Raw genomic sequence first — 27,978 nt, forward strand, 5'->3', positions numbered from 1 at the left:
TTGATGCAAGCCAGCACTGCTCAGCTGAATTAATTGATTAGATTTAAATACTTAAAACAGAACCCTGCATTTTTTCACCTGATGTTTTACAGGACAAACTTTAGTAACCTATTTTTTAAGCAGAATATTTTCATTGATTTCTAAAAGATATAGAAGATAAATCTGAAGTATATTTTTACAAGTATATTGTTGTGAATAGTAACCTATTGTTAAAGGTGAGTTTTCCCTGGAAATAAGAGATTAGACTATTTTCTAAGTTTTGGACACAGTTGAATTATCTGCTCTCTCATTAAACAGTGAGCAGGAAATAGATTTCTATTCATTTTTGTATCCCTAGTACCCAACACAGTACTTTGAATGGATCTGGCACTTAATATATGTTCTTTAAAGAAATGTATAGGTTAATGATGAAAATGATAAGCAATCAACCATCTTTTCACACTCACACCCGCAGGTAGGTGTTGGAACTATAATACTCTACTTTCCCAAATCTGTTCCCCCAACACACAATCCCCATAGTCATTGCTAAACTGACTTGAACAACAGTCTATTGGGAAGAGAAAAAAAGGTAAAAGGAAATGAAAAACAATAGATATAAAAATAATATACTGCATCTATATTATACTAAATGCACATAAATATGTATTTAAAAAGTGTGGTAGTTCCTGCCACACTTTTCCTCATTAACTAATTCATTTAGGAACTACTTATCTAGTGCACACTCTCCATCACTTACTACCCTTAAAGAGGGCTATACTGGAAGAGATTTGGGAATCGGTGGGAAACTGTCTTCAAATATTTGCAAAAATAGAAAAACAGCACTTGTTCTGCAACCAAAGGTAAAGTTAGTGTTGACAGGTAGAAGCTGTAGCCAACAAGATTTCTGCCGATTATAACAGAAATTTTCTATCAGGTGCTCTGTCCGCCAGTAGAACTATCTTCTTTCCTGCTCAATTACGGCTCCCTACCTCCTCCCAATGTTCGCCTGAATAATTTCTACACATCTTGCAGCTGCCCAAATGTAACTTCTTTCTGAAAGCCCTCTCTGACCTTCCAATCTAGAGTACTTACAGCTGACACATTTTTGAATCACTCCACATTATGTGGTCCCTCACCATGCATTGCTGCAATTATTTGTAAAACTGTCTCTGGCTGTTGGTCTTCCCCTTAGACTTTAAGTTCAGTGAAGGCATGGGCTATATCTTTCCTGTTCACCCTTGAAAATCTAACCCCAAGGACGTAATATCTGTTCAGTAACTGTTTTACTTGAATGAATAAATGGATGGATTACATTGAGAAAAGATTATTTCATTGAAAATCAGGACCAGGTAACTTTCATAGTGTCTCCAAATTTTTTAATAGTCTTGTAACAGATTTTTATGAAAACTTTATTCTTAAAGTTATACCTGGGGCTATAGACCTTAAAATTCAAATTTTAAAATGGAAATAACCTTTCACGTTATTTAAAGACTAATTATTTAAAGTGTACCATGTCCTCCATGTACTTCTAATGAGTTTAATAATCAGCAAAGTATTGTGAAATGTATCTTATCCTAAACTTCAGAACTCTGCGTTATCTGATTCAAAAGGTAACTAAAGAACAAGAATGCAAGAGTTTCCCTCATTAATTAACCAAAAAGTAAAATAACTGAATTCCATAAAAAATACATTTACCAGACACTGACACTCAACTGTTTCTTATCATGCTATAAGGTTTGCATATAAATGAACTAAGAAAATGGCCAAATAGTTCAAACAGGCCCTATGCACTCATCTTCTGACTGGTCCACTCACTCACTACACATACACAGAACATTCTATCTTACTATCAATCCAAGGTTCACACATCTAAGTGTCCACCTGTTTACATACACTCGCATCTCCTAAGAGATCAGGATGCTTTCCTTTCATTATAACGGGTGACTCAACCATGGAACATGGTATTTTTCCTTCTGGTTTCAAGACCACTTGAGACAAGAGGAAATAGGTGTTGGGTGCCTTTGCTATGACTTCCCTGGTGGCTCAGACAGTAAAGCGTCTGCCTACAGTGCGGGAGACCCGGGTTCAATCCCTGGGTCAGGAAGATCCTCTGGAGAAGGAAATGGCAACCCACTCCAGTACTCTTGCCTGGAACTATGGTTTTAGGCACAATGTTACCCCTTACACATAAATCAATCACTTTGGAAACAAACGAAAAGTTCCACCTATGACTGATTTTACTCATATTATAAATATCATGTCCAATGGTCCTGATCTACCAACTTTTTGAAAAATGCAGGGTAGGCAAATGGGATGAAACTTAAAACTTTAGTAAGGAAGTTTCACAGACTTAGCAGAACTTTCAGAGGTTCAAACTAGGAGAAAACACTAGAATTGCTCAACCGCAATGACTGAATTTAACCTGCTGCTGCTAAGTCACTTCAGTCGTGTCCGACTCTGTGCGACCCCACAGACGGCAGCCCACATAACTGCATCCAGGCAGGGCTGTGTTTAAATGGCTAAAGTCTGATTTCTCAGCTCAGTAGTTCAAAGCTTTCAGCACCAAGGCGTACTGGGCTTCATGGCATCACCTATGGCTCAGATTCACAAAGGGCCAGAAGAGCAGAAAGAGAGCAGCCCCTGAATGAAAGCATTTCATCAGAGCCACAGAAGCAAACGATAGGAAAGAAAAGGGAACCTGGATCAGTGCACTTAATTACCAGTGAAAATGAAAAGTAAACAACAACACAATGCCACACACCCATGGGAGCAACTGCCTCCAATTTTGGATGACACGGAACTAAAGGCTGTTGAGGAGGAGAGTAAAAACAGATTTTTACATAGAAAAAAATAATCATCATAAAATCAGTGTGTCCAAGTTTGAATTTTACACAAAATATACCCTGCCCTAATTTTCATGACAAAATAATGTTTTACTGACTTCATATCAAATGTGAATGATCTAGAGAAATGTGTTTAATCAGTCTCTACATATTTCTTGAAAGCCTAATCTGTGCCATTACTGCCGTTAAACTCTGTCCCCACAGAGCCTGTTGAGTGGTAGTGAAGCAGATATTAAATACACACAAATATGACTAATACACACTGTGTTAAGAACTATAAAGAAAAGCAGAATAAAGAGGAATAGAGCAATATAATTTAAATCAGCAAGTTAAGGATGTGACATTTAAACCAAAAGTTTGGGGGAAGGAGGTTGGAAGGGTGTGTGCTTGCCCAGAATGGGAGATCCTTCAAGCCAATTAATATCGTTTACAATTGAAGGACAATACTTATTATTCAGCTTTAACAGCAATCTAAGAAGTAATGTTTAGGTTTAAAACCCACTCTTTTAAATACATCACATGCAATTTCAGAACAAATACTAATTATTATAAATATAAAATTTTCTCTGCTATTATAAAACTAAAGGTATTTCATTCATCACAAAAACACATTTCAATTCATAAATTAAGATGATAAATGAATATGTTACCAAAACAACCACTCAGAAGAATTTTTTTAAGATGATTACTTTAATAACTACTGCCCTAATACTTAAGATACTTGTAAATATATCTCTTTATCTTGGAAGATGGATTTCACTTTTATTGTTTACTGATTTTCTTTTCATTACTTGGCCATTATTTTATGTTCCCCCTAGACTTTAAAAAGGGAAAGTTTACAACTACGGATGCAAAGCTATTGAACAAGTTAGCAGAGCAGTGAGTTTTGTTTCCATTCATTACCTTTTCTGGATTCAGTCCCACAGAGCTCAGTTTCCAGATAAATGGGAGAACTGTGCCCTCTCGCTTTCTCCTTGTGTCTTGTCATCAGGGTGTCTTATCTCTCCACACCACAGGCACTGTCCATCATCACCTACTCTCTCACAATCCTGTCTCGCCCTTTCCCCCTGGCCTCCTGCATTCTGCCCCTAGCTTCCCAGCTTACTACATTCCTAAATTATTTCCCTTCTGCATATTTGCTTGCCTTTGTGTGCGCCTGTATTCATTATCTGTCATTAGTTTAGGAGCAAAAGAATACTTGATCTTCAAAGTTGTCAATGAAAATAAGAAGCTACACTTTCTGCCACTGCTTTTCGTCAACACACCTGAAAATACAAAAGATCATACTGAGTTCATTCCAGAAGTTCTGAATATTCATCTGCCCAGTTTCTCCCTTTTCTGATGAGTTTATACACCATGAGATCAGCAAAAAGTTCACTAAAAAGCGAAGATGACAGATACAACATAACTTGCAAATTAAAATCTGCTTAAATATCTGATCATTCAGCTGTTAAATAATTTGAGATTTTTTTTTTTAAGTCTGCCTATAAAAAAAGCGTGAGCATGCTCAGTCAGTTCAGACGTGTCTGACTGTGTGACCACACGGACCTTAGCCCACAAGGCTCCTCTGTCCATGGAATTTCCCAGGCAAGAATACTGGAGTGGGTTGCCATTTCCTTCTCCAGGGGAATGTCCCAACCCAGGGATCAAACCCAAATCTCCTGCATTGGCAGGCAAATTCTTTACCACTAAGCCACCTGAGCTACCCTGCGTCCGAGGTCAGGGGGACGGCTGCGTCCTGGGCCAGGGACGACGGCTGGGAGGAGCTACTCCATGTCCAAGGAGTGGTGGCTGCGCGGGCGCAGGAGGACCTAGAGGATCTACTCCACGTCGAAGGTCAGGAGGGGTGGCAGTGAGGAGATACCCCTCGTCCAAGGTAAGGACCAGCAGCTGCACTTTGCTGGAGCATCTGTGAAGACATACCCCATGTCCAAGGTAAGAGAAACCCAGGTAAGACAGTAGATGTTGCAAGAGGGCATCAGAGGGCACACACACTGAAACCATAATCACAGAAAATTAGTCAATCTGATCACACTAGGACCACAGCCTTGTGTAACTCAATGAAACTAAGCCATGCCGTGTGGGGCCACCCAAGATGGACGGGTCATGGTGGAGAGGTCTGACAGAATTTGGTCCACTGGAGAAGGGAATGGCAAACCACTTCCATATTCTTGCCTTGAGAGCCCCATGAACAGTATGAAAAGGCAAAATGATAGGATACTGAAAGAGGCACTCCCCAGGTCAGTAGGTGCCCAATATGCTACTGGAGATCAGTGGAGAAATAACTCCTGAAATAATGAAGGGATGGAGCCAAAGCAAAAACAATAACCAGCTGTGGATATGACTGGTGATAGAAGCAAGGTCCGATGCTGTAAAGAGCAATATTGCATTCAGGTCCATGAATCAAGGCAAATTGGAAATGGTCAAACAGGAGATGGCAAGAGTGAATGTCGACATTCTAGGCATCAGCGAACTAAAATGGACTGGAATGGGTGAATTTAACTCAGATGACCATTATATCTACTACTGTGGCCAGGAATCCCTCAGAAGAAATGGAGTAGCCAACATGGTCAACAAAAGAGTCTAAAATGCACTACTTGGATGCAATCTCAAAAATGACAGAATGATCTCTGTTGGTATCCAAGGCAAACCATTCAATATCACAGTTATCCAAGTCTATGCCCCAACCAGTAACGCTGAAGAAGCTGAAGTTGAATGGTTCTATGAAGACCTACAAGACCTTGTAGAACTAACACCCAAAAAGAGATGTCCTTTTCATTATAGGGGACTGGAATGCAAAAGTAGGAAGTCAAGAAACACCTGGAGTAACAGGCAAATTTGGCCTTGGAATACAGAATGAAGCAGGGCAAAGACTAATAGAGTTTTGTCAAGAGAATGCACTGGTCATAGCAAACACCCTCTTTCAACAACACAAGAGAAGACTCTACACATGGACATCACCAGATGGTCAACACCAAAATCAGATTGATTATATTCTTTGCAGCCAAAGATGGAGAAGCTCTATACAGTCAACAAAAACAAGACCGGGAGCTGACTGTGGCTCAGATCATGAGCTCCTTATTGCCAAATTCAGACTTAAATTGAAGAAAGAAGGGAAAACCACTAGAGCACTCAGATATGACCTAAATCAAATCCCTTTTGATTATACAGTGGAAGTGAGAAATAGATTTAAGGGACTAGATCTGACAGATGGAGTGCCTGATGAACTATGGACTGAGGTTCTTGACATTGTACAGGAGACAGGGATCAAGACCATCCCCATGGAAAAGAAATGCAAAAAGCAAAATGGCTGTCTGGGGAGGTCTTACAAATAGCTGTGAAAAGAGAGGTGAAAAACAAAGGAGAAAAGGAAAGATATAAGCATCTGAATGCAGAGTTCCAAAGAATAGCAAGGATTGCTTCCTCAGCGATCAATGCAAAGAAATAGAGGGAAAAAATAGAATGGAAAAGACTAGAGATTTCTTCAAGAAAATTAGAGATACCAAGGGAACATTTCATGCAAAGGTGGGCTCAATCAAGGACAGAAATGGTCTGGACCTAACAGAAACAGAAGATATTAGGAAGAGGTGGCAAGAATACACAGACCAACTGTACAAAAAGGATCTTCACGACCAAGATAATCATGATGGTATGATCACTCACCTAGAGCCAGACATCCTGGAATGTGAAGTCAAGTGGGCCTTAGAAAGCATCACTACAAACAAAGCTAGTGGAGGTGATGGAATTCCAGTTGAGCTATTTCAAATCCTGAAAGATGATGCTATGAAAGTGCTACACTCAATATGCCAGCAAATTTAGAAAACTCAGCAGTGGCCACAGGACTGGAAAAGGTCAGTTTTCATTCCAATCCCAAAGAAAGGCAATGACAAAGAATGCTCAAACTACCACACAATTGCACTCATCTCACACGCTAGTAAAGTAATGCTCAAAATTCTCCAAGCCAGGCTTCAGCAGTACATGAACCGTGAACTTCCAGATGTTCAAGCTGGTTTTAGAAAAGGCAGAGGAACCAGAGATCAAATTGCCAACATCCGCTGGATCATCGAAAAAGCAAGAGAGTTCCAGAAAAACATCTATTTCTGCTTTATTGACTATGCCAAAGCCTTTGACTGTGTGGATCACAATCAACTGTGGAAAATTCTGAAAAAGACTGGAATACCAGACCACCTGACCTGCCTCCTGAGAAACCTATATGCAGGTCAGGAAGCAACAGTTAGAACTGGACATGGAACAACAGACTGGTTCCAAATAGGAAAAGGAGTACGTCAAGGCTGTATATTGTCACCCTGCTTATTTAACTTGTATGCAGAGTACATCATGAGAAACGCTGGGCTGGAAGAAGTTCAAGCTGGAATCAAGATTGCCGGGAGAAGTATCAGTAACATCAGATATGCAGATGACACCACCCTTATGCCAGAAAGTGAAGAGGAACTAAAAAGCCTCTTGATGAAAGTGAAAGAGGAGAGTCAAAAAGTTGGCTTAAAGCTCAACATTCAGAAAATGAAGATCCCATCACTGGTCCCATCACTTCATGGGAAATAGATGGGGAAACAGTGGAAACAGTGTCAGACTTTATTTTGGGGGGCTCTGAAATCACTGCAGATGGTGATTGCAGCCATGAAATTAAAAGATGCTTACTCCTTGGAAGAAAAGTTATGACCAACCTAGATAGCATATTCAAAAGCAGAGACATTACTTTGCTGACTAAGGTCCGTCTAGTCAATGCTATGGTTTTTCCAGTGGTCATGTATGGATGTGAGAGTTGGACTGTGAAGAAAGCTGAGCTCTGAAGAATTGATGCTTTTGAACTGTGGTGTTGGAGAAGACTCCTGAGTGTCCCTTGGACTGCAAGGAGACCCAACCAGTCCATCCTAAAGGAGATCAGTCCTGGGTGTTCTTTGGAAGGAATGATGCTAAAGCTGAAACTCCAGTACTTTGGCCACCTCCTGAGAAGAGCTGACTCATTGCAAAAGACTCTGATGTTGGGAGGGATTGGGGGCAGGAGGAAAAGGTGACGACAGAGGATGAGCTGGCTGGATGGCATCACCGACTCGATGGATGTGAGTCTGAGTGAACTCCAGGTGTTGGTGATGGACAGGCAGGCCTGGTGTGCTGTAATTCATGGGGTCGCAAAGAGTCGGACACGACTGAGTGACTGAACTGAACTGAGCCACCTGTGATGCCCCTAAAACTTTTTCTAAGGACTCTCAAATAAGACTGTGAAGAAAAAAATTTAAGACTGAAATCTAAGGGCCAGTCTTACTACACTTCATTTTGCGCATGATTTAAAAAAAAAAAAAAAAAAAAAGCAGAGTGGGAAATTCTTCTGAATAGCTATGGTAAATTTATTCCCAGGAAATGATGCAGTGTTTCTATGGATCAGGCAGTATTTTAAGTTGCTCACAGTAGTTCATTTAATCCTCACCACAACCCTAAGAAGCAGTACTGCTCCATGTCATTTTACAGGTCAGGAAACTGCAGATGGAGAAATTAAGCCACCTGTCCAAAGTCACTTGAAGAGCCAGCAGCAAAACCAGGAGCTCAGGGGTCCAGCTCCACAGCCCTTTTATTAATTACCCAGCCAAGCTGCACAGCTTTTCTATACCACCACTAGACCTCGGTGCCCCCAGAAAAGGCTGAAATCCTAAGTCAGAAAATCTAAAGCGATACTGGAAGAGCTACCTACCAGGTACGTGTCAACACCCACTTCAGCAAGCGTTGTCTGGACTGAGAAAAGCTCGGAATCACAGCCCTTCTCAGGCCCTCCAGAGCTAAGAACACAGCAGGTCTTCTCAATTGTCCAGATACTATTTTATGTTCTTCAGTTAGATTTTATAGTTCTCCTCATTTACGTTTCTCCGTTTTGAAATGTAACCCAATTAAGACATTTGCAACTTGAAGAAAGGACATTTTCAAAGTTGAAAACACTATATACATGCATAAAAATTACTGTTTGCTGTCATTGTTGACTTTACAAATGTTACCTTTTTCCATTAAAAGAAGTGTTAATTTTTATGTAGTCAAGCCTGTCTAATTATTCTTTTGGAGCTTTTGGATCTCCAATTTTAAGAATAACTCAGGTTATCCCTCTGTATAGACCACATATATCCCTATGCGGTATATACAGTCTCCTGGATTTTCTTTTAAGATTTTAAAATTATTTTTTTGTTTACATTCATATCTTTAATCCATCTGGAATTTATTTTGTAGATGGTTTAAGATTCAGGTCCAATTTTCTTTTTACCCTGAAGGATGGCCAGTTATGTCAGCACCATTTATTAACTAACATAACTTTTTCCCACTGACTTAAGTCAAAACTTTTATCATATATTAAATTCTTATATACGTTAGAGTCTATTTCAGGACTCCCTAGTCTAACCTACTGATTATTTTATCTCTTATATATCAATTCCATATTGATTTAATTTCAGTGGTTTTATACTATGTTATAGGAACTCACAATGTAAGTTCCCCTTCACTGGTCTTTAATACTTTTGAAGGCTATTTTCAGGCATTTCCTTGCCATTCAAACTCTAAGATCATTTATCCATACTTCAAAAAAATTACTGGATTCTAATTGAAATTGCATGATATTTAAGTATTAATTTGGGGAAAGTTGTAATTTTTATCTATTGACATGTTCAGCCAAATGTCTGTACACTTCTTCAGATCCTTTTAATGATTTCAGTGTTTTCTTTATTGTCATTACTTAGTTTCAAATGTGTGATTAAAGACTTAAACATTGAGAAAATTGTCATTTTTCTTACTAAGTTAAAAATTCTGTTTATGAACATATAGATAGAAATTTAATTATTCATCTAATCTAATCTAATTGATATGACTATTGCTAAGTTTCAGAAATTCTAGGAAATGTGACAAAATGGCTGAACTCACTGGAAAAAGCTAGAATTTGAGCCAGAAGAAAAGAACACTTAGTTTCATGCTCAAAACGACATATTTTATCCCTTAGTGAAATTTACAATTATTGTAATCCTATCTGATATGGTTACAGGAACATTATCTTTGTATATTCTTGCCATTAAAGACATTATCTAAAGTAAAATATTTTTCAGTGCTGCTAGAAACAAAATCTCTGAATAAAATCATTGTGAAATATCACTAGATTCTTACTTGACTAGAACGTTTAGAAGCTTCCACAGCATGTTCAAAATCTGGTCTTCCAATTACAGCAGGCTCTTTATTCATTACTCCTTGCCCTTTCTTGTATTCAGCCTAAAATGAATAAGAAAATGTCAGATATTTTTATTTTCCAGTGAAAAATTACACTGACAATAGCCAAAATAAAATTAATAGACCGTCAGCCCATAAAAAAATATTCCTGACCACTCACCAAATTCTAAAATGCTGACTGCTAAGAAGAAACTGATTTTATAAAAACAATGGTCTTTTGTAGTAAAATAATTACTAAGTTTGAGTCTGTGAATCTAGTCACCATCATCATTGTGTTTATTATATCCAGGAGGAATTTCTAGATAATTAAGACCCCACATTCTGCATACATATGTCTTTTATGTTTAGTCTTAGTAACTGATCTAAACCCATCTGGTTAACATGCAGCTGAATTTAGTAAATAATTATTGCTTTTTTAAGATGAGTACAGCCTATGCTACTTAATCATTTGGTTCAAGTTAAGTCATCATATTTTAACCAGAATGTAAGATACGTTTAAGTAAAATGGTATTTGCCAAGACGGATGTCTTAGGGAAGAGAAAAACAGCCACGGTGCACAAGAAATGTGCATGGGTAAATGCGGACTAACAAGAACCGCACAATTAACAGCAACAAGATGGAAAACGGGCCAAAGTGAAGTTCTCTGGGACAAGATGAGAGGTAATTATGGAACCAGATGAATGACAAACGACTCTCAGGCTGAAACACGTGAATGTTATCTTAGGCCTGAGTAGTACTTTTTTTTGTTAAGTATTACAACACAAGCCATAGTCAAGTTTGATCAATTTCTGCACATATCTAAATAATTTACACAAAGAGATAATTCAGATAAAAAATTGAGACATCATTAATTCAGATTGATAAATTTCACTAATTAAATTAATCACCCAACTACCAAAGCCATGCTTTGTCTTCCACCAAAATAAGAAATCAATTCTGCTCAAAATAAGAAAGAGAGATTACATCGCTTATGATCTTGGAGATCTGTGTCGCCATCTTGATGTCTGGTCTGTCAAGCTCTGCGTTATACATGTGGGTGTCCTGTACATCTTTTCTATAAAAAATCTGATGGAAGAGACAGTTTTGATTGAAAAAAAGAAAAAGGAAATGAGTAATGTCATACAGCTGCTAGTTTTAATGTCCCTAATGTAACTTATCCTCACCATAATCATCTAAGAAAGTCACTGATCATAACTTTAAAAAAATTTTTATTATGTGCAACATTTATTTGGATAACTATATTCTCTTTTTACTATACCAATGACTCGTTGACATTAGTGCATATGAACTGAATTCATACAACATAAAAAATATAATTCCAATACCATGGCACAAAACCAAGCTTATAGGATTTTACATACATTACCCTTAAAAGCATGTCATTATGGATAAATGTATATAGGCATATTCACATACAAAGTGTCCTCAATCAAGGTCATTAACTTGTCAATCACACAGTCTTGAGTCCCAGTGATTACAGGATAAGCTCCAGTACACAAATATAGAAAGTCATTTCCTGGGGTGAGGGTGTGTGAAACTCTGGAACTCTACCTTGCACACTCCAAACCACACCTTTCTCTTCCTTTCCTGACTGGACTTTTCATATGCCCCTATCTGGGAGGCCTAGTGATAGGTGCTAATAATTTTATTCCAGTAAATATCATTGCAATGACTTGATCCTCCAATAACAAAAGGATTCACATTAAGAAATAGCCATCAAGAAAAAAGAAAAGAAATAGCTGTCCTCTGAATGCACATTAGATACAATCAAACCAAAGTATAGAGAACAGAGATTTAAAGAGAAATATATATATAAATTTTGCCAAATATGCTTCAGGTGACAGGGGAGGAGAGACCAGAAGCCAACTCATATAACCCCTAATGGGCAACATCTCACTGTCTACCTGCTTCTCTATTTCTTGAGACCAGTCATGAACTGAAAAGATGAAGCTCTATTTGGCAAATTCACCAGTGGGTGGGCTGGTCAACTTGTCCATTACATTAGATTTTATTACATTTACAATGCAAAGCATGTAGTAATGGTCATTTTCAAAACCTGTCTTCACTTTTTCAAGACATAAAAGGTAGAACACAGAAATGTACAACTGAACATTTATAAAGAACGCACAATTAATTGCATTTATATAAAATAGGTCTTTTTTTTCTCTTTTCTTTTGGCTGCACTGTGCAGCTTGTGGGATCTTGGGATCTTAGTTCCCAGACCAGGGATTGAACCCGCTCCTTTGAAGTGAAAGCTTGGAGTCCTAAGGAATTCCCACAAATTTCCCAAAACATAATCCTTTAAAAAAAAAAAAATTTGGCTGCATCACACAGTTTGCTGGATCTTAGCTCCCTGACCAGGGATTGAACTCCTACAGTGGAAGCATGGAGTCTTAACCACTGGACCTCTAGGAAATTCTTCAAAATAAGTACTTCTAATGTTGCCTGCAAACTTTCTGCAATAGCATCATTTAGAGTACTTATTACAAATTTAGATTCCTGAGGTCCACCCTCAATTCTCTGTAATATAATTTTGCTAAATGGGGCCCAAAAATCTGCATTTTAATGAATTCCCCAGTTGACCACTAAAAATCAGTGTTCTAGATAATAGTAATGTATCTTGTTATAACCCTACAGTGTTAAAAAAATGGACTTTTTTACTTCTTTAAAAAATAATATCAAGTATAAGGAATGATGTGTTAATACTTCCATAGGCTCCCTAATGCATTATATTATTTTATTTCAATGAAGCGTGTCTATACACTTCTATTTAAGATCTTGCATTGGCTTCATCATTGACTAAACTATGTATATAATCATGAACCTGTCTGACAAGTGAACAGAGCTTAAATATAATTAGCAAAATTTTGGCAAGAACAGCTGTTTTCTTCACTGCTTCTATTTTCATAGGCTTAGCAAGCAATTTTAAGTCAGTTTTGTGTGCACAGGTAGCAAAAGATATAGGCTGAAAACTGAGTTATTTGGTTGGGTAAATTTAAAATCTTCAGGGATTTAAAATAAGCCAATTTTGATTGGTTTCAAAAAGCAACACACTCATCTACAAATGATGGCCAATCAACCTCAGGCTGCCCAGAGTTAAACACAAGCTGTGTAAACAGAAACGGACTCTCAGGTGAAAACAAACCAAAATTACTACCCACCTACAAGACTGTTTCTAAGTTACTACATTCAGATGAAAGCCATAGGGGGGAATGTCTTTTTGTTTACAAAAGAATGAGTGTAAAAATGGAAACCCTTACTTTTTGAAAAGAGCTGCAACCTCTCAGAAATCTATGCTTTACATGGGTTTCCTAATTATATGCTGTTCAGCCTAATGACTGCGTGGAGCGAGGTGAACAGCACAGAGGCGGCAGGACTGGGACAATGAATGGGGCCCCACCATCCATGTAAATTGCAAATTAGAGGCCGGCATATGTGACTCAAAACAAATATTAAGATTGACATGAGCTGCACATTCAAACAAGCGGACACCATGGAGCCACACAGGAGAAAAGCCCAGGGGCCTGGTCACTACAGATCTCCCAGGATACCAAGGCTTGGGAAACAGGGACTGATGCTGAGGCGCACAGAGCCACAGGCTCCTGCTCTGTGCTCCCTGCAAGGATGTCTGAACAGGGGTGGTGCAGAGACAATGTGCCCTGAGCAGACTACTCGCCTTCCTCCACCTCACCTGTGACTTAGGGCTGAGGGAAACTCATCTGACATTTCTCAAATGTCTGCACTATGCATTTTCTCCCTTCTTCAGCCCATCCAAACCAGGAAAGAATAAAAATGTTATGCAGAAGAATATGTGTGTGTGTGTGTGTGTGTGTGTGTGTATATATCAGAATATATATATTCAGTTTTATATAAAATATATATGTATATACATATATTTTATATATAATATATATGTATATATGTGTGTGTGTGTATATATATATATTCTGAATAATCTAAACCCTAAATGCAATGTTTTCTGAATAATCAAAGCTTAAATGCTCACTGAATTGGAACAATGGATGCGCTCTTATTCTCCAGCAGTCTTCTCATGGCAAAATGGTGTTCTATATAAAACTGCTTTGAATAAGAAGAAAGATAGGGGTTCCTAAAAGTCATCAACCCAGGACAGGTGCAGGCCTGAGGGCCTATGATTTATTTTACCTCGTTTTACTTAATGTTTTGTTCCCTATCGTGTCCTCAGAGGACAAGAGAGAATGAAAAACATGGCAGAGGGGGGAGCAATGAAAGGGGAGGGGGCAAAGAGGGAAGAAGGAAGAAGATGGGAAAAGGAGGGGAAATAAGCAGTCATTTTAGGCAGTTTATGATGTCAGTGAGTGAAAGTCACTCAGTCATGTCTGACTCTTTGTGACCCCATGGTCTACACAGCCCATAGAATTCTCCAGGCCAGAATACTGGAGTGGATAGCCTTTCCCTTCTTCAAGGGATCTTCCCAACCTGGGGATCAAACGCAGGTCTCCCACATTGCGGGCAGATTCTTTACCCACTGAGCCACAGGGAAGCCCTGTTTATTATGTACCAGGTACATACTAAGGACTTCACATTCACTGCCTCACTCACACATTTCTTAAATGAATGACTCATAAGGATTTATATTCATTAAACCCCTGTTGCCTTTATTACTCTATTTCAATTTTTTTTCTTAATTTAAGCTAGTTATTCTCACTAATGAACATTAGACTAATTCTAATAAGTTCCACAAAGGAAACAAATGGACTTTTAATGAGCACTGCACTAAACCAACCAAATGATTTTAGGGAAAATTATATCTCAATAATATTTTAGTCTGTTCCCAGGAGGAAAATGTATATTTCTCCATTTCTTTAAATCTCTTATTATAACTTTCAGTGAAGTTTCATCCTTATCTTCTATAAGCCCTATATAGGTTAAAACACAACAATTACGACATTAATATCACATTTATACATTTAGTTTGTATTCAAGATAAACTGCTGTATATTTTGGCAGTATGTAATATTTTCAAAAAGACCGACTATGGTTTCTTCCTCAGGAGCACCTAGAATTATTACTTTACATGCTTGATCTCTTTCTCTTGCCTTTTTTTTCCCCCAGTGAATTCACTTCTTTGCCCATTTCTATGAATCTGTATCATTTTCCTAAATTACTCCTTTGTTCCTTTGTAGTGGACATGTGTTCTTTATTTTTTTTTAATCCACCTTTTGTTGTTGTTTTAATCACTAAGTCATCTCCAACTCTTTGCATGGGCCGTAGCCCACTGGTCTCCTCAGTCCATGGAATTTCCCCAGGCAAGAATGCTAGAGTGGGTTACCAGTTCCTTCTCCAGAGGACCTTCCCGCCCAAGGAATCGAACCCTCATCTCCTGCATTGCAGGTGAATTCATTACCACTGGGAAACCCAAAAATCTTCCAGGTACTTTTTATTTGGAAACTGTCCCTCCCTTCCTCCCTCCATGTTATTTGGTGAGGCTATCAGAAGCAGCCTTCCTTTCTGGTGACAGGAGAGGCCACGTGACAGGCTATCCAACCAGATACCCCAACCCTTTGGAAACTATGATTAAACAGAGGGCAGACACATAAACAAGCAAGGTCAGAGTCACTGATGGATCTGAGGCTGGGGGAAAAACAACTGCTGTCCTTTCTTCTGGGATCGGCCACAGTGAAGATGATTTAGTTTTGGAATTATCAGCCTTGAGACCAGCTAGACAGATTTGATCTGCAAATGAAGTCATGGGAAGGAAGAAGAACCAAAAGATAGAGAAAGAAGGGGGTCCTCGTGACACTGTGGAGCCTAGGAGCCAGTTATGCCTGAAGGTAGCTTTATGCAAACCAATAAATTCTCATTTTTCACTTGAGCTAATGTGAGATGGATTTCTGTTACTGAATCTACAAACTCTAAATGTAGCCTCCATTTCATATGTTTTTCTGCAATGTCAAATCTATTCTTTATTGCCTCCAATAGAGATTTTAATTCTATCACCTGAAGCTAATACAATATTGATCAATCAATTATAGTTAAATTTTTAAAATTTTTAATTCTATCGAAATCTGTCCTGGAATTTCTTCCTTATATGACCATGTTCACTTTCCCTCTCAGCTTGCATTTTCATCTCATTTTATTGTCCTTTAATCTCGGTTTATTCCCCCCTAATAGTCTTTCTACTTTTGTTTCGGAAGGCCAGGTCTTTTGCATGTTCCTTACATTCACGCAGGCTATGTGCCAGGTACTGTAGTTCTGCACACTTTAAACGCATGAATTTAGTAAATCTTCACCCCACCATTGTTGTGCCAGCCTGTATTCAACTCAGCTCCGTCAACACTCCCGCCCAAAGCTGGAACTAGTTATCCAGAAAAATCTTCTTTTTGTATCATTCTTGGTTGGACTTGGCCAATAAGAGAAACTTTCAATTAGATATTGAAAATGAAGTGAAATGGATGCCTTTATTATCCATGTACAGCCAGACTGAGCACTGAGCAAAGGACTCCCAGTGACTCTTCAGCGAGCATTTCATGTTTTGACAACAGTGATCTGAGATTCTTCAATAGGTGAGTTAACAAACTAGAAAAAAGCCAACCCTCCACCATGATGGTCCTTAGTGAAATGCAATTACTTAGAGATGTGAAGACTGAGAACTGAGGGATGGCAGGCAGCATGGAAACCACAGACAGACACCTGTGGAGCCAAGGGCAATGTGAGCAGATAGAGTAAAAGAAATCAAATCCAACTGACCCCAAATTTATTCATTCCTTTTACTACTCTGGTGAAAGTTAAAACAATTCTTAGTGAGAAGAAACTGCTGGATAGGATAGTTTGTAGGACAGAAGTGAATAGTATGATCTGTATTTAGTCATAATTTCAAAACACCAGTTTAGTCATCCTCAAGAAATTCTTTTGTAATGAACTTTCACATTAGAGAAGCACTCCAAGTGTCATTAAGTAGGCACATGGACTGGAAATTCCATCTTAATAAGGCTTATTTCTGTTTAGGTATGTTGCATGTAAAAAGCTATTAAATAATTAAGTCTTAAGCATTATTTTTAAAAGAAAATATAAATCTCTAAATATAGGTACACAGAGGATCAGATATTCATCAGAAAACACATTTTTTTTCAATTTTCTAAATGATGGAGCTTTATCATTATTGGCAGTATTATCATTGTTGATAAAAGCATTTTAGAGTTGATAAAAGTTTCCATATTTATGATTAATTTTATCATCGCCACAATCTTATGAAGAAACCAGAATAGATATTATTAACTATTCTGCCTTCAGTTCAGTTCAGTCACTCAGTCGTGTCTGACTCTTTGCGACCCCATGAACCGTAGCACACCAGGCCTCCCCGTCCATCATCAACTCCCAGAGTCCACCCAAACCCACGTCCATTGAGTCGGTGATGCCACCCAGCCATCTCATCCTCTGCCGTCGCCTTCTCCTCCTGCCCTCTATCTTTCCCAGCATCAGGGTCTTTTCAAATGAGTCAGCTCTCCCCATCAGGTGGCCAAAGTATTGGAGTTTCAGCTTCAACATCAGTCCCTCCAATGAACACCCAGGACTGATCTCCTTTAGGATGGACTGGTTGGATCTCCTTGCTGTTCAGTGGACTCTCAAGAGTCTTCTCCAACACCACAGTTCAAAAGCATCAATTCTTCGGCACTCAGCCTTCTTTATAGTCCAACTCTCACATCCATAAGTGACTACTGGAAAAATCACAGCCTTGACCAGATGGACCTTTGTTGGCATAGTAATGTCTCTGCTTTTTACTATGCTGTCTAGGTTGGTCATAACTTTCCTTCCAAGGAGTAAGTGTCTTTTAATTTCATGACTGCAATCACCATCTGCAGTGATTTTGGAGCCCCCCAAAATAAAGTCTGACACTGTTTCCACTGTTTCCCCATCTATTTCCCATGAAGTGATGGGACCAGATGCCATTATCTTCGTTTTCTGAATGTTGAGCTTTAACCCAACTTTTTGACTCTCCTCTTTAACTTTCATCAAGAGGCTTTTTAGTTCCTCTTCACTTTCTGCCATAAGGGTGGTGTCATCTGCATATCTGAGGTGATTGATATTTCTCCTGGCAATCTTGATTCCAGCTTGTGTTTCTTCCAGCCCAGCGTTTCTCATGATGTACTCTGCATACAAGTTAAATAAGCAGGGTGACAATATACAGCCTTGACGTACTCCTTTTCCTATTTGGAACCAGTCTGTTGTTCCATGTCCAGTTCTAGCTGTTGTTTCCTGACTTGCATACAGATTTCTCAGGAGGCAGGTCAGGTGGTCTGGTATTCCCTTCTCTTTCAGAATTTTCCACAGTTGATTGTGATCCACACAGTCAAAGGCTTTGGCATAGTCAATAAAGCAGAAATAGATGTTTTTTTCTGGAACTCTCTTGCTTTTTCGATGATCCAGTGGATGTTAGCAATTTGATCTCTGGTTCCTCTGCCTTTTCTAAAACCAGCTTGAATATCAGGAAGTTCGCGGTTCACATATTGCTGAAGCCTGGCTTGGAGAATTTTGAGCATTACTTTACTAGCGTGTGAGATGAGTGCAATTGTGTGGTAGTTTGAGCATTCTTTGGCATTGCCTTTCTTTGGGATTGGAATGAAAACTGACCTTTTCCAGTCGTGTGGACACTGCTGAGTTTTCTAAATTTGCTGGCATATTGAGTGCAGCACTTTCACAGCATCATCTTTCAGGATTTGAAATAGCTCAACTGGAATTCCATCACCTCCACTAGTTTGTTCGTAGTGATACTTCCTAAGGCTCACTTGTCTTCACATTCTAGGATGTCTGGCTCTAGGTGAGTGATCACACCATCGTGATTAGCTGGGTCGTGAAGATCTTTTTTGTACTTAGAAATGAACAAAACCTAATATACCTATTTTAATGCTAAATTCTAAAAGCATTGTTTCTGTAAGTCACATCAGGGAATTACAGGATAATAAATATTTTTCCAATATTTTTTTAGTGATTTATTTATCCTTAAGATTTTTCTCTTTCTGAAAGAATGGAAATTTTGTCTACTGATAAGTTTTTATTAATGTTAAGAAAGTACATATATCATTCTTGAAAAGAGCATTATGTCTTTGGTTTCCCCTGATGAATACCTCTTTCTTATACACATTGAATTGACTACCAATATGGTATTTTGGGAAAGCTTACCACTCTAATTTCATCACAGATCTACACAAATCACATTATTTATAAAACTTAAAATGGAAGCTAAAATTTGTTTAACTTAACTTTAGAAGTACTGCTCTTCATGCCTCTGATAAGACTGATGAAAACTAATAATGTTACTGAGGTTTTCATTTCAAACCCATCTTTAGGGGAAAGTAACAGGATAGAATATCTCCAGTTTCTTTAATTACATTAGAAACATTTGCCAAGGGTACATCCTTGAAGATACAAAAAAATAGTAATAATAATAAGTCAGGTGAGCTGTTTTTAATCATTTTTTGATAACAGTATCAATAAGATAGGTGGTTAGATGGGTTCAGGAACCTTGTGAATATACCCTTTTGACCTAAATGCTTCTTAACATAAATTTCATATTGATTTGGCCTTCTTAGAACTCTAACCTTGTTTCATTGTTTTGAATTAACAATGATATCACCCTAAACTCTTAAATCACTCTTTAAAACTGAAGGAGGACCAAACAGAACTAGTATTTTCTGAACTGGCTCTTCAACAGAGCCCTTTACATATCATATCTAATTTATCACTTGCAAGAGCTCTCTGAGGTAGATTTCATTACCCCAATTTTACATAGAAGAAAGAAAAAAACAGATTTGGAGATACGTGTAACTTGTCCAAGGTTATCCAGGCAACATGCGGCAAAAGAAGCCTTTTATCCCTGGCCCAACTCCCAACTCCTTTTCTGACTTATGTGACAATGGAGGATATTATGAGAAATTATTTTTTCCTGTTTCATGATCATTGAACTTGGGGGAGAAAGAAAAGACCACTGCCCCCAGAATACTCTTCACCTTGGAACTCTCAGTTATTCCGAGGTGGAAATTTAGTCGGCTAGTCACAAAGAATCTCTTCCCAGCCTACTTATTCACATCTCCACAGTCAGCTTCTGAAAGAAAAATGATTCCATCTGGCCCATTGATCAATGTTCTAATAAAAAGTCTGACCAGAAAGGAGGTAGAAATTAAAAGCTTTGAACTGTAATTGTCCCGGTTTCTTGGTTCTCTAACAGACATCAGAAAGTTGACTTGATTTTGGTGGAAACATGAAAAGCCAAGATGCTAACATGTATTGTTTCTAGGGAAATCAGATAAACATGTGACAACACATTTTGTTTTAAAATAGTAAGTCATTAATATAGTGCAAAGAGACATTTCACATTATGAAAAGGTAATTCTGTTAGTTAAACTCTCTACAGATGAATTTCATTTTACTGAAGTCTTATGGGAGACATAGTTTTGTATTTCATGGAGATGCTGTGGCCTCACCTACTGAACCAAGAGACATTCTTGCTTTCCTGTGTTTTTCAAGACCCACAGTTAAATTTCATATCATAGGGACAACAAATGTATTATTCTAAGTGATTTGACTCTAGGGGAATATCAACTACTTCACAGGTAGAATACAAATATCATTCTCACTTTAAATCTGAGTAAACAGTCTTAAACACTTTCTAAATCCTATTATATGTACAAACTTTGCATGTAAAGGTTGAGCCGAGCAGGCAGAGGAGTGTAAGTAAACACATCCTTCTCCCATAAGTACACAGTATTGAATGGAGGAGAAAGGGGCTTTCTACTCTATTCCCTCAATCCCTCAATCAAAGACCTTTTAAAAGAAAAGGCAGAGTTAAAATAATAACCTCAGTTCCATGATAAGGAACTTCTGTATTTGAATTTCACTGAATTATAGAGTTAGATAGTGTCTCCTGAGGGTCTATAAAATGGCAGCCACCTCCCCAGACCACCATGACCACCCTCTAACCCACACCATTTACAGAAATTCAAAGTTTCTTCAGCTCAAAACAGTGGAGGCTCAGGGTCTCAGCTTTTCTCTCCCACAAGAGCACTGGATCCATTGAAATCTAATGATAACCTATTTCGACCTATATTTTTAAAATTTCATTTAAAATCTTGACACAATAACGAAGAGTGACCTTTAAGAGGGACTCAGCAGATTGTAACAGAAAGACTGGACTGGGGAGTTTGATTCTTCAGTCTCATTTTCTTCATCTACAAAATGGGAATCTGTACATGGATTCTGTGAGAACTGGAAATGATCAAAGTCTTGGCACAGTTCCTCATGCACGGCAGTGCTCACTAAGTGGTTGTTATTACGGCTGTGATAGTCATTGTGTAAGCAGAAGTTCTTATAAAGCCTCCTGATAAAATGGCCTTGCTGGTAATTACAGACATGTAGCATCTTCATCTCTTATCAATCTTAAACCATCTTAGAAAAGCACTTTTGGTACTGGCATATGTTTATACATTTGAATTAAAATGTAAAACCTCACTCAGTTCTTACTTAAGCATTGACCTGCAATTTAATATCAGATGATTGTTGCTATCCTACAAAGAGATGCTGCACAGCAGGGGCTCTGGAGGCACAATTTAGTAAAAGAACTAAGTGATGGGGCAGAGCCTGTGTGAGATGACAAAGATGCTTCAGGTTCTTTGCAAAGAACAGGGAGCTTCCTGACCCAATAAAGGCAAACACTTTCTTAACTGATTCTAACCCATAGAGAACCTGACAAACAGTTCCTACATTCCTTCTAGAAAGCAAAGAATTCATGATAAGTGAGAGTGAAAAGTGAAGTCACTCAGTCGTGTCCGACTCTTTGCGACCCCATGGACTGTAGCCTACCAGGCTCCTCTGTCCATAGGATCTTCCAGGATTTACTTAGTACTGGAGTGGATTAAGGAGACAAATAAGCTTCCACTGCAATTTCAGGAAAAAATATTCTCCTAGACCCCCAAGACAGTAGTGATAGCTAATTAAACACATGAAAGTGTTGATGTACTAGCTACCTTATAGCCAAAGAAGAAATGTGCTTGCTACAGGCTTGTTTCCTCTCTCTGGGCTTCTGCTTCTAAGCTGGCCATCAGGCATCTATTGTCTTCCTGCTCCTCTTGGGTCTTGTGACCGTCTGCCCCCACACACATTCCGAAAGAAATTGTAGTGGAGTTTAGTCTCCCTAGCATCCCAGTTCTTCTGCAGTTCTAGACTGGAAACCACAGGAGCATTGCCATCATGACAAGGAAGCTATAGGAAAGGCTGTTGGAAACCCGATTTCCAGGTCTGCAGGAACACATTTTAAAGGCATTCTACAAGGTTCTAATAACCACTGAGAGAATAATTCAGATGTGCTTATGAATGGACATGGAGAGATAAAGATTAAAAAAAAAGATTTAAAGTCCTTTTTGAACAGGAGTGTTGTAACATTTAAACTTCAACAACTTATCCAGTAGCCCTGACGCGAGTTAACTACAGTTTTCCAGAAAATCATGAGGAATAGCCTGCTTACATTACTCTGGTGCTTAGTGACCTCCATGGCATGTTGGATCTCAGGCGGCTCCTTCATGTGGGCATAATCTGAGACTCCTTTGGCAGCATCATGCTTCTGCCTGTAGGCAATCTGAAGAAACAAATAACTGTTAGTTTCATTTGGAGGTGTATGAAATTTCTTACCCGTTAAATTTCAGTGTTTTGCTAGGATTTTACGTAGTATTTGGTCAAATCTGCCTAAGCCTTTATAATGAAATAATATACACAATACTTTAATCTTTGTGCTTCTGTTTAGACTAATTCCAACTCTGTGTCACTTATTTCAAAAGTTTTTGTCCACACGCTAAAATCCCTACTTCTGTTCCTCTAGCTTAAATCTCATCTACAGTTTGGGGAAATCTTTCCACAACCAAAAGGTTTTAAGTTAATATATGTTCAAGGTTTAAATCCTGGGAAAGTAAATGACAAAACTGGGGAAACAATTGGATATTTAAAAGTGAATTGGTCATTTTTTAATTGACTGTTATAATTTTATGGAAGCACAACTATAATATTAAATAAACCTTATTAAAAGCCCTAACCTTTAGGAGAAAATATAATGCAAGTCTCATATATGTCAAGCCTTGTTCTCTGTTAGCAAAATAAGCACCTTCGCAATGCCACCCATCACTACCACGTTAAATCTGTCCCACCCCTGGTTGGAGAGAAGATGTGAGACTAATCAGAAGTGCTTCAGAAGTAGAAATAACCAAACTCAAAAACAGAGTTAAAAATTAAAGAAGATCCCTAAGACAGGAAATTATCCCCTTCCAGGTAGTCTATTCCTATATTATTCTGTTTATTTCCTTCACAAGTTTAAATTATAAGCTTTCATTTTTATAAAATTACTTATTTTCTGTCTTCTCTTACTAGAATGCAACTAATTCACTAAATCCTTATAACTCAGAATAGTGCTTGACATAAACTGCAATAAACATTTGCTCAGTGAGTGAATAAATTAATAAATAAGTGAATAAATGAATGAGAATAAAACAAGAATAAATTAATGAATTACTTATAAATTAAAATATATGTTAAAAGTTTACTGATAAGATGTTAAATGGAATTGGAATTACTTGGTACAAAATGTGTGTGCTTAGTGCTTAGTACAACTATCCAAGTTCAAATCTCTTTTCTGACTTCCCCACCCAGGTTTTTTTGGTTTTTTTTTTACCTTCCAGTGAAAGAGAACTCAACCTGGGCATCACAGTTTCTAAAGTTTGAAGGTTCTGACACTAAGTTCCTCCTTTAATGAAACTCAAATCTACCTCCCCAGCAATGCAACCATTTGGCCATACAGGAGGATTCTAGCTCACAGGACAGAACTCTAAATGTGGGAACCCAGCTCTCAGTGATTTCCACTCCCAGACTATCTGTGCAGATTAAGGCACTAAACCCCTGTATACTCTGCTGCTGCTAAGTCGCTTCAGTCGTATCCGACTCTGTGCAGAGACGGCAGCCCACCAGGCTCCCCCGTCCCTGGGATTCTCCAGGCAAGAACACTGGAATGGGTTGCCATTTCCTTCTCCAAGGCATGAAAGTGAAAAGTGGAAGGGAAGTCACTTAGTCGTGTCTGACTCTTAGTGACCCCATGGACTGCAGCCTACCCAGCTCCTCCATCCATGGGATTTCCCAGGCAAGAGTACTGGAGTGGGGTGCCATTGCCTTCTCCACTGTATACTCTACACACTCTCAAAAGTACAAATTCCAACTCTTCCACCTCTTTGTTAAGGTGTCCACAATATACCAGATATGGCCTGACTGGTCCTAATTAGAATTCTTCAATTGAATCTAGGTTATCATCTCTAATGTGCTATATGCTGTTAATACATCCATGCTGCTGCTGCTGCTAAGTCGCTTCAGTCATGTCTGACTCTGTGCGACCCCACAGATGGCAGCCCACCAGGCTCCTCCGTCCCTGGGATTCTCCAGGCAAGAACACTGGAGTAGGTTGCCATTTCCTTCTCCAACATGAAAGTGAAAAGTGCAAGTGAAGTCGCTCAGTCCTGTCCGACCCTTAGCGACCCCATGGACTGTAGCCCACCAGGCTCCTCCATCCATGGGATTTTCCAGGCAAGAGTACTGGAGTGGGGTGCCATTTAGATCATGCCAATTTCCTTTTGATTACTATGTTGAGATTTCTGTCAATGAATTCCCCTAAGTCTTGTTCACTCCTGCTTAGCTCTGTTCCTATATCTGATTATTAAGCCTCCCATATAGCACCTCATGTTATTCCAGGGATAATTCATCTTGCTAGAGTCTGTTCACTGATTTAATCCATCAGGAAATCTAATTTTGATGAACATATCTTTAAAATTTTCACCAATTAATTATGTTAAGCAGAAACCCATTAAGAACTTCCATTCAGGCTGAGAAAGCACATCATCTCAGTTCCATTACATTCTATAACTTGGTGGAGGGGAGGAGTTTAATGGGTGGCCAAGTCTCTTAAGCCAAGGAACAACTTTTATGAGATCTGCTATAAGTAAAAAGAACTAGCATATGCCTGTCTCCTTTCTGCTGGATACCGGGCTGATTCTGTGTTTTTAACTGTGGTATTTGTGACATTATAAACATAACCAATGCAGCTGATCGTTTTGTGGGTTATCATAGAAGTAGTGAGTCATCAAGCACAATTTTAAAGAGCACTCTTTCTTTAAAAGGCTATGTAATTTTCTACTTGCTGCATTAAAATAGTCATTTCATTTATAGCTGCTACTAAGCACCACTTTAGAATTAAGATTACATCAAATTGGAAGCAGCTGAACTTTAATTTATCATATTAATTTTCATCCTTAAAATAGCTAATGGAAACGTATGTTGAGCTAATCAATTTTCTAATAAATTTGATTTCTTAGGATGTGTCATTATTGCGTAGCATTTCCCCAGGTTAACACTGTGTTCTTCATACCTTGTGAGTTAAGGGTGCTATGGCCCTAGACACCTAACTAGGGGAAGATATTTACAGTAGTCTTATATAAACTATATGTAAATATGTTTACACAAGGAATATATACATTTATCTTATATATTTCATCTTATATGTTTATATCTCATCTCTACATATAAATGATGTATTATATTTCTGATTTACAGTATATTTCATAACTACTATACAGGTACTGAAGTGAAAGTGGCTCAGTCATGTACAGTTTTTTGCGACTATATAGTCCATGGAATTCTCCAGGCCAGAATACTGGAGTGGGTCACCTTTCCCTTCTCCAGGGGATCCTCCCAACCCAGGGATCGAACCCAGGTATCCCCCATTGAAGGCGGATTCTTACCAGCTGAGCCACAAGGGAAACCCAAGAATACTGGAGTGGGTAGCCTATCCTTTCTCCAGCAGATCTTCCTGACTCAGGAATCTAACCGGGTTCTTTTCCAACTGAGCTATCAGGGAAGCCAATCCCATAACACAGGCAACCCTGAACCTCCGGAAACAGGACCTTGTGGCCACTGAAGATACAAACATAAGCTCTCATAAATCTTCGCCATTCAGATGCCTGAGCAGCCTGTATCACTTCTATGATAAGGGATTATTTAACCTCAGCGTGAGACAGCCCCTGTGAGAAGGGTCTCACCACTTCATGGCACAGTCCATCCATTTCCAGAACCTTTCTTTGTGATCTTTGTAAAATTTTTAGAGAGAGTTATCTAACAATATGTCCTTCTAAAATCTCCACATCTGTCTCTCTTTTTTTCTAGGGATTTCTATGTATCAGTCATTTTCTATAAGGAGCATTAACCTTGTCACTTCAATCTGAATATAAGCATTTGAGAACGTTTGCAAGGCAATGGCACCCCACTCCAGGACTCTCGCCTGGAAAATCCCATGGACAGAGGAGCCAGGTAGGCTGAAGTCCATGGGGTTGCTAGGAGTCGGACACAACTGAGCAACTTCACTTTCACTTTTCACTTTCATGCATTGGAGAAGGAAATGGCAACCCACTGCACTGTTCTTGCCTGGAGAATCCCACGGATGGGGGAGCCTGGTGGGCTGCCGTCTCTGGAGTCGCACAGAGTCGAATACAACTGAAGCGACTTAGTAGCAGCAGCAGCAGCAAATTGATTTGAAGATAATAATTTGTCCCAATATCAAAAGTTTAGGCTACTTTTCACTAGAAACTGGAACATGCTTACATTTTAGAATTTGCCTCATATTCTAATTCAGGTTGCCACAAATCTGATACTATTTGGACACAGTAAAAGGTGAGTTCTTTAATTATCACAAATACTATTAAATTGTTCTACTTTCTTGCCTGTCATTATCAGGTAAGCTCTGAGAATTCCAATTTTAACAATAATAAAATAGATTTATGTGTATTTAAAGAAATGTTATTACAATTACATAAATCTTTGAAGTAGACACCTTCTTCGGAATCCAGGTATTTCCTTTCTAACGAGTTCAAAGACTAATTATGACCCTGGGCAGTGATACTTCTTGAGAGCACATATATTTCTTTCTTAGGGTGCATATTCTCCTCTGGAATAATACCTGTCACCAATTAAGTGACAATCTATTCTGGGAAAAAATAGGAACAGATTCCAAAATGTCCAATATGGATTACTTTTTATGTTAAGTTCTATGTACACATAGTTGGGTACTATAGACATGCTTATCCCATAAAAATTTGAGAAAAGTTGTGCACTTCCAAAGCAATTAAGAATGTAAATATCTGAAAATGTTACCTTCCCAAGTAAGTATAAAACCAAGAGAAGATTTTTCTTTTCTTTATTTTTCTTCTTATTATTATTATCTCAAAGATCTTGTCAAATATCAAATGTTATAATTATTTGCTTTATAAAGTACTCTGTATGACTAGCAAGTGGCTGGGTTACCAGATGTTGGGTGGGAAAAAAAAAAGGGTGGGCATATTAGTCATGGTCAGCCATGCAGAGCCCCGACATATATTTTTAGCCTCATGTTGCACAGCTGAGATTAGCTTACTGCCAAGCTGGGTACACAGCAGACATTTAAGTCTGTGATAATGAAGTACTTAAAGATATTCTGCAAAGAATAACTATACTTGGTGTTGTTCAAGAATAATCTATTTTCAGACTATTTTAAAATTATCTACATATCCTCTACTTGAAAATAAAAGGATTCTGGAGAAAGAAGTGAACTTGTTTAATTAAAAAAAAAAAGAGGGGTAGAAATAGTAAGAAAGAGGTGGTAATGGATATAGCTGAGAACCCAGATTCTAGAGCGAATTCACCCATGTTCATACGCTGGCTCTGCTATTTGTTAGCTGTATGACTTGGGCAAGTCACCTAACCTCTCTGCTTCAGTTTCCACATCTCCAAAATGAGGCTATCTCATGGAGTTGTGAGCATTAAGTGATATAAATATATGTGAAATAAACAGAACAGTACCTGACACATAGTGAGCATTTTTATGTATTTATTATTATTAACCAAAAATGTAGCA

At 38.4% G+C, this 27,978-nt stretch overlaps 1 protein-coding gene across 2 annotated transcripts in view; it reads right to left on the bottom strand.

Annotated features, from left to right (window-relative positions):
- NEBL (nebulette) overlaps positions 1–27,978 on the bottom strand; it is a 383,839-nt gene that overhangs the window by 80,807 nt on the left and 275,054 nt on the right. The window contains exons 5-7 of one of the 2 annotated variants that reach the window (XM_005687916.3): positions 22,531–22,641; positions 10,998–11,099; positions 9,975–10,076 (exon numbers count right to left, since the gene is read on the bottom strand). The exons of the other annotated variant lie outside the window; for it this stretch is intronic. Coding sequence (XP_005687973.2) covers positions 9,975–10,076; positions 10,998–11,099; positions 22,531–22,641 — 315 coding nt within the window. The remainder of the gene's footprint in view (positions 1–9,974; positions 10,077–10,997; positions 11,100–22,530; positions 22,642–27,978) is intronic. 2 annotated transcript variants of the gene reach the window in all.

Source organism: Capra hircus, chromosome 13, assembly GCF_001704415.2.
Source record: "Capra hircus breed San Clemente chromosome 13, ASM170441v1, whole genome shotgun sequence".
Lineage (NCBI taxonomy): Eukaryota > Metazoa > Chordata > Mammalia > Artiodactyla > Bovidae > Capra > Capra hircus.